This window comes from Talpa occidentalis, unplaced genomic scaffold (assembly GCF_014898055.3).
Source record: "Talpa occidentalis isolate TD23 unplaced genomic scaffold, MPIMG_talOcc4v2.1 talOcc4.9, whole genome shotgun sequence".
NCBI lineage: Eukaryota > Metazoa > Chordata > Mammalia > Eulipotyphla > Talpidae > Talpa > Talpa occidentalis.
This window is the reverse complement of record NW_023605305.1, coordinates 70,033,829-70,046,890: the sequence shown is the minus strand read 5'-3', so window position 1 is coordinate 70,046,890 and position 13,062 is coordinate 70,033,829. Positions and strand designations below refer to the sequence as shown.

General features: G+C 46.5%; 1 protein-coding gene across 3 annotated transcripts; it reads left to right on the top strand.

Moving 5' to 3' along the window:
* Window positions 1–45: 45 nt before the first annotated feature.
* On the top strand, window positions 46–11,765 carry LOC119236229 (transmembrane emp24 domain-containing protein 9-like). Of its 3 annotated transcripts, none has more exons than XM_037499962.2 (7): window positions 46–75; window positions 8,992–9,099; window positions 9,372–9,474; window positions 9,902–10,002; window positions 10,334–10,459; window positions 11,016–11,162; window positions 11,288–11,765. In XM_037499962.2, exons 2-7 carry the CDS (start codon window positions 9,013–9,015, stop codon window positions 11,435–11,437), a joined length of 714 nt encoding a protein of 237 aa, XP_037355859.1. In that variant the 5' UTR covers window positions 46–75; window positions 8,992–9,012; the 3' UTR covers window positions 11,438–11,765. The 3 variants fall into 3 exon arrangements, with proteins under 3 accessions (XP_037355859.1, XP_037355858.1, XP_054547232.1); XM_037499961.2 differs by lacking the exon at window positions 46–75 and adding an exon at window positions 425–524; XM_054691257.1 differs by lacking the exon at window positions 46–75 and adding an exon at window positions 2,780–2,891.
* Window positions 11,766–13,062: the final 1,297 nt, after the last annotated feature.

The window sequence follows — 13,062 nt, the reverse complement described above, 5'->3', positions numbered from 1 at the left end:
GGACAGCGAGTCCGGTCGCAGGGACTACAAGTCCCGAGATGCCTCGCAGCCGTGGCGCGGCACGACGTGATTGGGGTGCGGATCTGAACTAGTCAGGAATTGGGGCCCCAGAATTGAAAAAGTGTTTATGTTGATCCTCGTTGTAGTCCGCCTACTGGTGACGATTATCACCTTTTTTTGCTGATCATGAAAGACTTTGTGGTCGCGGAGGGCTTTACGAGCACAGACAGAATTCGAACCTATGAACTCGGGTCTTTCCTCGGCGTAAGCATCCGCCACTCAAGTTTCGCTTGTGTTTTTGAAAATATGACACAAAGATGTACGAATTTAGTGTCGAAAAGATTGAAATACAAAATGAAAAGCCAAAGTTCTCTTTTATCACTTCTCTTCCCCGCCCCCCAATCGCCCCTAATCTGGTCTCTAGGTTCCCGGGCACTCTCCACACTCATCCTTTGCTGTTGGGATACTAGCCACACAGTGATGGCTCGCTCTGGACCAGGGTTCGGTGCCCCAGTGACCTGCAGGTAAAGTGGTATTAGTGGGGGTCTTGGGGCCGCCCTGTTTTGGAGAGCTGTGCAGTGTGAGATCAGCGGAGGTCTGGGTGCATCTTCCCTGGATTTTATTCCAGTTTCTGTTCATTTTGGCAGCCCTTCTTCGAAGTTAGTGTGTGATTGTTGCCTTAAGTTTTCATGGAATTTGGAGGTTTTCTTTCTATATCGCCCTCTTACTGTTTTCATTTGGCCATAGGGAGGGAAGTTCAGTGGGAATGTGTTCAGGTTAGCCCTCATCAGAACATCTCTAATTTTTCATAACAGTAACATTTCATTATATTAATGCACCTTATTATTTTTAACTGTTCTGATGAAAGTGGTCCCTCCTAATTATTGGCTCTTACAAAAAATGCTGCAATAAAAATACATGTTCATTTTCTAAAAAGCATTACTGTAGGACATAGCTTTTGTTGATCAGAGATCACAAAATTGCCCTCCCAAAAACTATGTAACAATTTTCAAGTCCACCAATCCTGTGTTGAAGTGCTTACTTTCCAACATCCTGCTCAGCCATTTTCAACCTTTATAATCTTAACAATTTTTCATCTACTGATGAAAAATCTATTTTTATTTCCTGGATAATGAACTTTTTTGTCATTAGTTTTCTTCTGTGAATTACAGGTTGTGCTTTTCTTAGTGCTGTTGTAATTATGTACATTACAGCTAATGTCATCCCCATTCAGAATTAACAAATTACAGAATAAAAACATTTTATTATATTAGTTTCAGGTGTTTTCAAAATTAAACCTTTTATATTGAGATAATTATAGTTTCACATGCACTATAGTGCAAGAAACTATAGTTTCTTATAGTTATAAGAGATAATGCAGACAGATTCTGCATTACCCAGATTCCCCCAATCTTAACTAGGTAATCAGGCAATCACAACCAGGATATCTACACTGATAGAGTCGAGATAGAAACCACAATAACCCTCCTGTTATTCCATTATAGCCACCCCCACTTTCCTACTGTCTCACCCCCTCTTTAACCCCAGACAACTGATCTGACTTCTCTCTTTCTATAAATGTCATTTTAAGAATGTTAAACAGATGGAGTGATATAGTGTGTGATCTATTGAAATTAGGTTTTTTTACTCAGCATAATTCTCTGGAAATGTATTCATGTACTGCATACATTAAGTTAGTTTCTTTTATAGTGAAAAGTAACCACTACATACAATGTATAAATATATAATTTCGAGATATCAACAACAGAAATAGAACAGAGCTGTTAAAGGAGCAGAGCTTTTGTATGTTATTGAAGACAAACTCATATAAGTTAAAATTAAAGTGTTATAACTTTAGGATGTTAAATGTAATCTCCATGGCAACTACAAAGAAAACAGCTAAAGAGTATATACAAAAGAAAATGAAAAAGGAACTTATTTCAGTACAAAAAATTAAACACAAAAGACAATAATACAGGAAATGAGGAACAAAAAAGCTTCAAGGCAAATAGAGAACAAGTAGCAAAATGACAGAAGACATACCTTTTTATTAATAATCACTTTAAATGTAAATGGATTAAACCCTAAAACTTAGAAGACAAAGATTGGTGGAAAGGATTTTTTTTTAATGGTCCATTATATGCTGTCTCCCAGGCTGTAGCTTATATTTTGTAATTCTCTTAACATAGTCTTCTGCACAACAAAATTTTTACATTTTAATGAAGTCCAAGTTATCAATTTTTCCTTTTATGGATTGTGTTTTTGAAACAGGGGCTAACAGGGTAACAAGGCAGGAGCCCAGATGGATGGAACCGCCACCCACCTGCCTGGGCTCTGAGACAGGAGAGTCACCAAAAATCCCCCAAAGGCCAAAAATCAAAACCACGGGCTATAGCAATACAACACCTACACAATAGGGGCTATGGCTAGAGCCTAGCAAAGGACAGTGCCCAATAAGAGGACAGGTCGCTGTCTGTGGTTCTCACCTGCGCACAAAATTGCAAGAGTCCTTAGGCTCCAGGAACAACAACCATGGGGTTTATTTTATAAACAGGGGAAACAAAGAGCTCACTGTATCCACAAGTGGTGACTATCTACCCAGATAGTGTCAGTGATGGTCACCACCAGTCACCAGGAGTGCTGGACAGCACTGGTCACTACTGGGCCCTCAGAAGTGATGTCAGAGACACCCATTGTTAACAGTTCTTTGTGAGTTGTTGGGCCACACCAACAACAAACAGCTCTTTGAGACACCACACCCAGGGCCTTTGGTGCTCCTTTCAGGCAATGTCAGAGACAGGACCGAGGCCCAGTGTGTGGCAGAGTCCTTCGGTTTCTCTTCCCTCCTTGGAGGTGGGCTGCTGGATGCTTCTTTTCTTCTTTCTTTGGAGGTCAGCAATGGAGTCTTCCCTTTCTTTCTTTGGAGGCTGGAGTCATCTCTCCTGTTTGGGCTCTGGAGTCATCTTTCCTTTTGGGGGGCTGGCATCATCTCTTCCCTTCAGGGATTGGTGTCATCTCCCTTTCAGCTCCCTCAGACCCTGGCTTATATCATCTTTCAGGGTGCCCCACCCACAAGTCTGATTGGACCATTTTTCAATCCTGTAGCTGACTGGACCATTTAGCAGCAGTCAACTCATAGCTCACACTTGACTGATCCATTCCACAATCCAGGAAGTACACTGTTACATAAAAGGTCTCTGAGGAGCAACTGCCACAACTGACAAAATGGCAGTTTCTGATCTCTGAGGAGCAACTGCCACAACTGACTTGTGGTGGATCAGCAGGGCAAAAGAACATCACTGCTACTGCCGGCTCCCACCGCTGAGGCATCTGGGTTCCTGTAACACTTTTGGCGTTGAATCTAAGAATTCTTCACCTAATGCTAGATCCCTAAGATTGTCTCCTGTTTTTTTCTAAAAGTTTTATAGTTTTACACTTTACATTTAAGTATATTATGTATTTTGAGTTAGTTTTTGTATAAGATGTGATCTGGGGTCAAGGAGTGTGTGTGTGTGTGTGTGTGTGTGTGTGTGTGTGTGTGTGTCTAAGGATGGCAAATTGCTCTAGTATTGCTTGTTGAAAGGCTATCTTCAGGAGAATGAGAAATGAAGTCACAAATCACAAGAAAATCTTTGCAAACTACATAGCTGAGAAAAGACTATTATCCAAAGTCCAGGACCACAGCTCAGAGAACACCAAGAAATGAAAATCTGAGCAGTAACAGGAAAAGAAGGCTCATGTGGGGTTAAATAATAGAGGAAAATTAAAGAAGGTAGCAGTAGGAAAATTGTGTGTGTGTGTGTGTGTCTGTGTTTTCAGGGGAACAGGAAAATTGGAAATCAAGTGTTAATCAGTGTTGATGATAAATTGGAGAACTTACTTTACTTTGATTCCACCCCCCTGTTCTTAAAGGGGAAGCTTACCAGGAAAACACCCAACCTCAGGAGACAAACATCAGCACTGCCTTCCCCCAAACTCAGGGAGCAGCCCTGAGGTGCCCTTCTTCCTCTTCTCTGGTGAATGGACCCATTCATCTGACAAGCATACACACAATAGGGACCTGCAGGCTGGGTGCTTGACAGAGCTCCCTGGGAGACAGAGCTCTGCAACAGGAACTAGAAGCCTAGGGAGTTGAACCTTGCCTGGAGCGGCTCTGGGGGTGAGAAAACCTAAGGACCAGAGAAGGGAAGTTACAAGTCCAAGGTCACTTAGTCAACTAATGGCAGAGCCAGTCTCGAATCCTGAAACCATGTTCCAGGGATGAGGCTAGGAGGCAAGCAAGACACCATGTTCTTCGAAGCCTGAAACATGGCTTGTGTTTTATCAGGCTAGACACAGTAGTATCCTGGCAGCTTCAACAGGGGGAGCCCAATTATCTCATTTTGCTCTCCACCCCCGTCCAAGAGGGGGCAGACCTGTGACCTACTTTGCTCCTCCCTCCCCCGTCCTATCTCCTTCACCTGACTTTTAAAGCCCTTTAGATGTGGGAAGAAAGTGCTGCCATGGTCACTTGGAAACACCATGCAGACAAGGGTTGGGAGTTATATTAATAATTCCTTTTTTATTTTCTATATTCTTGATACTCCAGCATCTGGGGTCTCAGCTGACCATGAGCCTGCCCCTCCTGGGCTGATTCCTAGAGAACAGAAAAGGACTCCCATAAGATTGCAACATTCCTTTGCAAACCAATCAATCCAAAGCACACACCCACAGCCACCTCTCTTATTGAACTCTCACGTGCCATGCCAGTTTTTCCCACCTTAATCAACTCAGGACCAAGTGACAGACAATTCAAAGCAGCCCCTACACCCAAGAGTCTGATGAAATTATTCAAACTAGCCAATTCTGAGCAGTCTTGCCTTGCCTATTTCTTCCCATGAAAAACACAATACAGTAAAGGCCTTTACTCATGCTCTCCCCTCACTGCTCTGCCTCAGGGCCAACCCTGGTGCTTTCCCATATGGCCCTGCATGGCAAGGTGTACTAACACCTCTTGGAACCTATAACAAACTATCTTATTAATGGCAACTTTCTGCTCATTCCCGGATCTTATCATGACTCAATAATAATAAAACCTACATATTAAAACTAAAGAAGAGGAAGGAAGTATGGGAGATACAGGGAGGAAAAATGGAAAATATAAGAGAAAGGGAAGAAACTATAGAACACCTGTTACTCTGCTTTTACCTCTTCCTCCTCTTTTCTCCATTACCTTGGTCTCTCTACCATGTCCCCTCCCTTCCCTTTCTTCCAGTTTTATCTCCTTATGGACAATGAATGCTCTTTGAACCTGAAGAATGAGAACTCCCAAATGCAGAAGACTGAAGAGAGACAGAAAGGGTAGTGATTAACAGAAGATGGGCTGAGAAATCTGCTCCCCATGTCCAGGTTTATCAAATGAGGGGAGAGGATTTGCCCTGGATGGGAGCTGAGCCCAGGGAGATGTTCTGGTGCCTCAGCCAAGTCTATTCATTTCTTTACACACCTAGAGGAGATTTATGCAAGATACTGGGGACGTTTGAGGAACTGTGAGAAAGTGTAATGTCATTTTGGCTGGAGAAGAGCTAATATTTAGGTGGGCTGGAGTATGGCATTTGGTCATGCTGCCCCAAGAAGAGACCCAGTTCTGGATCAATAGCTTCCTGACTCCCAGGGAACATGAACAGTCCAGCCACTCCCCTTGAGTTGCCCTACTTATGGGAACCTCCACAGCCTGGGAGGAGGAAAGGGATAGCCATACCTTCAATGTGGGTTCAGTCACACAGACCAGTGGAATGAACTCTCCAAAACCCTGAAGAGGAATGGACTGGAGAGAGAGATGGGGGAATAGTTGAAAAAGCTCACCAGAGTGGAAGGATTCTGCCAGAGGGGCCAGTATGAGCCCAGAGAGAACGGGAACAATGATTAATTCCAGGTTGGCTCCAGCACGACACTGTTCTTGATGGCCCTGGATTCAATACAAAATATCCTCCAATGCCAAGGTGTTCTGGTACAGAGAGCACAAGGGAAAAAAAACTTTCATAGGAAATCCCTTTGGAGAGATAGTCCAGAGAAACAGAAGGCATTTTTCTGTACACCAGTGAAGAATATCACAGAGACCAATGGTCCAGTGGAAGGGACAGTGGCATGGTGGGGCCATGGACAGTGGCGTGTGCAAAGCATGTTATTCCTGGTGCACCCTTTCCCACAATCTCTAACTTGAGATGCCTACTGGGAATAACAAGAAAAGCCAGGCAGAAGAATGTAGAAATCTTGGCTTTTCCTACAATTATAGCTATTACTCTTCTACCTTCTTCTCCTCTCCTTCCTTCTTCCTTGATTTCTTCCTCCTTCTTTCTCCCTCTCTCACTTCTTTTTTATTTCCTTTTCCTTCTACTCTCCCCTTCTATATCCTCTCTTTTCCTCTTTCCATCCTCTTTTTTTTAAATAGCACTACTACTTTTTTAAAAAAGATTTATTTATTTATGCATACAAGAACTGGGGTATAGGCCAGAGGTGTGGGGGGTGAGAGGATTCACCAGGGGCAGAGTGGGGAGCAGAACAGGCAGACTGACTGAAATACACTGCTGAGAGGAGCAGCGGGTGAGATAGGCGAGGTCTGCTGCGCCATGTGGGTTGCTCCCTGGCCGACTGGGAATCAAACTCGTGCTGCAGAGGCTGTGGACTGCTTCATAGCGCGGTGCTTAACCCCTTGCACCACCAGGGAGGCCCCCATCCTCTTTATTGCATTTCTCTAACCAAACATTCACTGCACACTTTTCCTAGTTTTTGCTAGACTATGGGGAGCAGGGAGATTAATTTGTAGCAGAAGCCCATGTCTTTATCTCTTACACCTGTCAGTTTCTGAGGGACTTGTTTATAATGGGGGGTTATAATCCAATGCAGTTCACACTATGATGGAGGGATTTACAGCCCCCTTCCCTAGGAGCCCTGGGGAGTAAATGCCTTAGAGAGTGCCCCTGTGCTCGAGTCTTAAGCATGAATGGCAATTAGGCAGGTGGAGAAGGGAGCAGAGATGAGAGCTCAAAGCATCTTCCAAAAAAGGGCACAGGGACCACTCTGGTGGCACAGGGGTTAGGCTCAGTGCTATCACCACCACAGCCAGAGAGCTAACCCACATGGCACAGCAGACATCTCCTGCCTCACCCGCTGCTCCCCTCAGCAGTATGTTTCAGTTGATCTGCCTGTTCTGCTCCCCACTATATCTCTGGCAAATCCTCTCCCTCACCCCTCGCACCTCTGGCCTACACCCTAGTTCTTGTATGCATAAGTAAATAAAAATAAATAGCAAAAAAAAAATCACAAAAAGGGCACAGAATGTAGTGGAGACCTGCAAGATTCTGAGGAAATCATAGATGGGACAAGTCAATGTAACCCCCTAGTGTCTCCTTAGAATTGCACATATGGCCTCCAGTTCAGTGGTCATGGTAGCCAGTGTGGAATGAGATCACTGCCAAGTGGGAGAATCCCAGAATGCTGAACTCACTGCTCTTATATTCGCAGCCCTGTCATCGGTCAGAAACAGGTTTTTCCATCATCACGATATTTTTGCTACTTGGAGAGCCATATCATCCTTCCTAATGTTTGGGTCCTGGGCCTTGGAATCTTGCAATGAGTCACTAGTATGCTATTTCTTACACGTATGTCATTCTAGACCCTAAGAAATTTCCACTTTTGTCCACTTTTGTCCTTTTAGGGGTTTTCTGTGGGCAGTCTAACTGGACCACTGCAATAGAACAATGCTGCTCTGTATGGTCTGCAAAGCCAGTGCCGGTCCATGATTGTTTGAGGTCCGCAGTGAAATTGAAATTGAGAGTAAGAATTTAGGAAGTTTTACAGAAATTTAACACTGGTGTGACACAAAGGATCATGATAAATTTATTTTCATGCATTTTACAAAAGTATTAAGTTAGTGAGGGATTGGAAAATTTATTAAAAACAGAAAACAAAAGCCAGTCCTTTGCTATAGATTGTGGTACTGGCAATGACTGTTCAGAACCATGGACAGCACCTCGCGCTGCCTCCTAGCTTCAGGAATACCCTGGTGAACCAACCACCTCTCAAATCTAATGGACACTTTTCAGACATTGTCTTAATTAACCCTTCTAAAGCATTCGGTTTTTGAGTCACAAAACTAACGTGAGGGGATAATTCCTGGGAGCCAAAAGATATATTATTAACCTAAAATGTCCCTTTGCTTTTCCATGGGCTCCTTAGAATTTAGGAGACAGATCCTATTCATTTTTGTGTCAACGTGGATCATAATACCTAACCCAGTTTGTTGAAAAAATACCTGACATTTGTCATCTTGGGCGACCTTGGGCAAGTTACTACTCAAATTCTCTTTGCTGCTTTCCCCCTAGTTGTTAAATTGGAATGAAATTAACATCTCAGAGAATTTTAAAAGATTAGCACAGTTAATGCACTTTAGTGAATAGAACAGTGCCTGACACAGACAAATAAAATCATTTATTATCACCATCATCATTAAATGCTGTTGAAGAAATCAATGCTCATCAACACCAGGCACCAGGAGGTGGAGAATTTCATTGCATCCTCCAAGTAGGGCCATAGTTCAATATATTTGCGCGTTTGAGTCTATGCTGCTTATCCCAGGGCACCATGAACTTTGAAATTCTTGAGATTTGCTTTTCCTGGGTCATGTCATGTGGCCCCACCCCTTTCAGTTGTGCACCTACCCCCTTTCCTTTTCCAGTTATGTTGCTGGCCTCTTCTTGCACCCTCCATGCCCACCCACAACCCCTTCTTTTTGATCCCTAGAGCAGAGACAAGGACACTGATGAAGGATTCCAGTACAAGTGGATCTGGCACTTCCTGCCCCCTTACCTCCTCCTTCCAAGTTCCCATGTTCTTCCTCTGGAACCTTAACTGGCCTACGGGCTGCTAGACAATCCCAGGTTTTTCTGCCTAGATTTGTCCCTCTCAGCATCATCTCTAGTCGCTGAGAGCAAGCCCTTTTCCCTCTCTCAGGTTCAGTTAACCAACAGAAGGATGGAGCCAACAGCACCCAAGTCTCTCGGAGTTTCTGCACGAATGAAGAGAGAAGCTGCCGGGAAGGAACTTTGGAGCGCGCAGCGGGTAGTGTGGGGTCCCCGGTGCGCTCGCGTGGCCCCTCCTTAGAGTGGGTCGGCGGGAATGCGTGGGGCGGGGCCGCGCGCGGGCTCCCGGGAATTGTAGTCCGCGCCAGAGATCGCAGCCTCCCCAGGCCCAGCGCAGAGGCCAGCGGCACACGCCTGGGAAAAGTGGCGGGGGCCTGCGCGGCTCGAGGCTCTGGGCCCCAGGCCGGCCCAGAGCGGGAATGGGGCCTAACGCGGGTGCCCCAGCTGATCCTGCCTCTGCTACTGGGGCAGCTGCTGGCGCTGACTGGCGGTGGGGGCGCGGTCTACCTCGAGGTCCGCGAGCTGGAGGAGAAGTGCTTCATCCAGGAGATCCCTGATGGCACCGTTGTCATAGGTGCGTGCGCGCTCGGCTAGTCCAAGCGTTGTCCTCTCTGCACCCTGAGTGCAAAGATAGGGTGGGGACAGGGCTTTGCAGGATCGTATCAGACCAGCACCTCCAGCCCCTGCAAAGGGGAGGGAGAGGGTGAAAGGGTGAGGGGAGTTAGGGGCGAGTGTGTGTGGGAGGGGCAGCAGGGTGAGAGGGACAGTAGGGTGGGGGCGTGGGGATAAGGAGGGGTGGAAAATTGATGGATAGCACTCTGGCCAGAGCATCCTGGGCTGGGGGTGTGAAAGACCCATGTGATGTCGGGAAGATGGGTCTGTGATTTGTTTGGTCATTTAGACCTCTGGGCCTACCTGTTCCTCTCCTGACCCCCATGACTCTGGGAAGTCCTGGGTGGGGGTGGACCTCTGGTCATCAGTGTGGGGTGCCTTTTCATTAGGAAAATACAAGACAGAGCTCTATGACCCAGCTATGGAAAAGTATCAGCCCTCCCCGCAGTGGATCAATTTGTTCGTGTTTGTGAAGGACCCGGAGAACAAGGTGAGGCTGGCCTTGACTCCCTGCATCCCCTCAGGTCTCCTGCTTAAATAACTCTTAAGTCCTCTCAAGGCCTCTATTTCTCAGCCCAGGGCCTGGCTCCTCACAGGTAGACAGCTCAATAAAAGACATGTTCTTTGCAAACTGTAGATATTTATATATTAGCAATGCTGGCATCTGAGCCTTTCCAGCCCAAACTGATGCCATTTCCCCCACAGCCTCCCCTCTGATCTGACTTGTGGGGGTTCTGGACCTGGAATACCCCCATTATTTCTCTCCTGGAAGCAGGTTTGTGGCTCGCTTCTCTGTGCTCACTTGTGGCTGCTTCCTCTAGAACCTTCTGGCCCGTCAGTATGGCCCTCAGGGCAGCTTCACCTTCACCTCCCAGTCTCCTGGAGAGCACCAGATCTGTCTTCACCTTGAGTCCATCCGCTTCGCCCTTTTCTATGATGGCAAGCTGGTGAGTGTGGCAGGTGGGACATCCACCCTCCCTTCCTCGGGTGGGAGAACCCAGTGGGTGGTACCCATGGAGGAGGGCTAGGGCTTCACATGAAGCAAACATGCAGAAAACAGATCCTGAGAATGAGAGGGAGCCCCCAGAAGGGAGTCACTCTAACTTAAAATCCATCTTTGGCTCCTGCCATCCCTAGGATCAAGACCAAACTTCATAAATGTGAAATTCAGAGCTGTTCAGCCTCTAAGAGTCCCCGGGGCTTTCCATGGCCACGTCCCATCAACACCTATTTCTAGTAAACTGCCTATGTCAAACACTCAGACATACCCCTATTTCTCTGCACATGTTGTCCCATCCTTCGGTCTTTTGAACATGGAACTACACACAGGCAAGGTCCTGATCTGATGTTCTGGTACCCAATGCAGGACCAGTCCCTGTATCAATGAGTGTAAGGAGCTGACCTGCCAGTATCAGGCAGTCACTGGGGTAAGGAAGCTGTGTTTCTGGTCAATGCATGGAGCTGAGCTCCCCTGACCTCCACCTTTGGCTCACCTGTCCCCAGACCATTCACTTGGACATGCAGCTGGGTGAGCACACCAACGATTATGCGGAATTTGAAACCAACGACAAACTGACCCAGCTGCATCTGCGTGTGCAGCAGCTGGTGGAGCAAGTGGGGCTGATCCAGAAAGAGCAGGAGTACCAGAGGGTGAGGATGCCCAGTCGGGACAGGGGATATGTGACATCCTGGGAAGTAGTTCTTCCAGCTCCTCCCCTGGGAGTTCATTCAGCTGTAGCCAGGCACCTTTTCTATTCTCCCTCCTACCCCCACAGTGGCAAGAAGAGCGTTTCCGGCAGACCAGCGAGAGCACCAACCAGCGGGTTCTGTGGTGGTCCATTCTGCAGACCCTAATCCTTGTGGCCATTGGTGTCTGGCAGATGCGACATCTCAAGGGCTTCTTTAAAGCTAAGAAACTGGTGTAGATGGGCTCCCAGAGGCCTAGCCCCCACTCACTGCCCTTCTGCTAACTGATGGGGAAGGGCACAGCCTAGTTATCTCCTGACCTCCCTACTCCACCCAACCAGAAAGGCTTCCTTGCATCTGGCAAGGGGACAGAGAACCTCTTAGAACTGCTTTCTCTGCCAGCACTGGGGAGAGGATGGGTTCCCAGCTAGAGACAGTTGGGTGGGAGGAGTTATGTGAAGCTGAGCAGGAGAGGGGAGAGGGTGGCCCCAACCACCTTGTTAAACAGGATGGCTGAACTATCTCAAGATGGAGAAATAAGAGTGAATATAAATTATAACCTCAGACTTCCTGGCTTAAGCATTTATTGCCTCCTACTCTGCAATTCGTTCTGGTGTTATATGTGTGCTATCAGATGTTAACCTTGGGGACCCCACCTGCATTGGTGGGGGACTGATTCCAAAATGGATGGAGTGAAGAGAACCTGTGTCCTAGAAGATACAGCATCGTGTGGCGCCCTTTCTAGAAAAGTTTAATTTGACCCCATTTTGAGGGTACTTGAGTGCCTGTGACCCTCTGTGCCTCTAGCAGCAGACTCCTGCTGTCCCGCTTCACTCACCTGGACTGCTGGATTCTTCCAGACCAGAAGGGCACCTCTGTCTTCTTGCTATTTTTCAGTCAACCTGTGTCTCTCTCTATAATTCACTGGTTAATTTTTCCAGGATTCCAAATCAGTATCTTCTTTATATTCAACATCTCCCGTAACTCAACTTTCATGTGCACACAGGTATAGATGACCAGGCATCTATATATACCCCCATAGCTTTTACCTGATCTAGTACACATTTTACCAATCTTTGTACTGGATGCTCTGTTGAAATAGTCCTTTTTCATGTGACATATTCTGTTACAAGGAAGTCCACTGATTGGCACCCTCAACAAAATCAAGTCTAAATCCTCATAGCCAAAGATGTCAGTAAAGGGAGACTCCCGGTAGGGAGGGGCAGCTATGACAACCCCAGCTCTTGGTCCCTGAGACAGGCCGCCCTCCCTTGGGATAATCTTGAGGAATGATCACCCACCATGCAAGACTTGGGGGCACTGATCACTTCTAGACCTGACCATGATAGGCCTCTGACAGTGTGAGTGAGACTTAAAGGCAGTGTAGGAGGCAACACTGGAGAGTAACCTCTTACCAGAGGATGAGAGGGGAGAATGGTCCACTTCTTTCACCTAAGGGTGGGGTAGAGTGCTCAGTGCAAGAAGCATTCTTGCCCATGGAGTCTGATATCAAATGAGTCAGGACATTGAGCAAGATGTACAGGGCAATGTGACAGGAGTTCAGGTCTAGTTCAGATGGTCAGAGAAGCCTACCTTTGAGAACTGAGGCTCATCATACCTGTTAGCAAAGCAAGTGTTCTGGCCAGAGGAAATAATATATGCAGAAGCCCTAGCTGCAAGAAAGAATATGGCAATTTGGGGAAACATCAAGATCCTGACTTGAGAGGCTGCAGGAAGCCTGCTTTCCCAGTTATGATTTCCTGTCTAGGACTTACATCTTCTCTAAGCATTAACCCCAGAATGACCATCCTTTCCAGGTTCTCAGCATGGGGAAACTTCAGTGAAGCAACAAGTCACAAAAGGG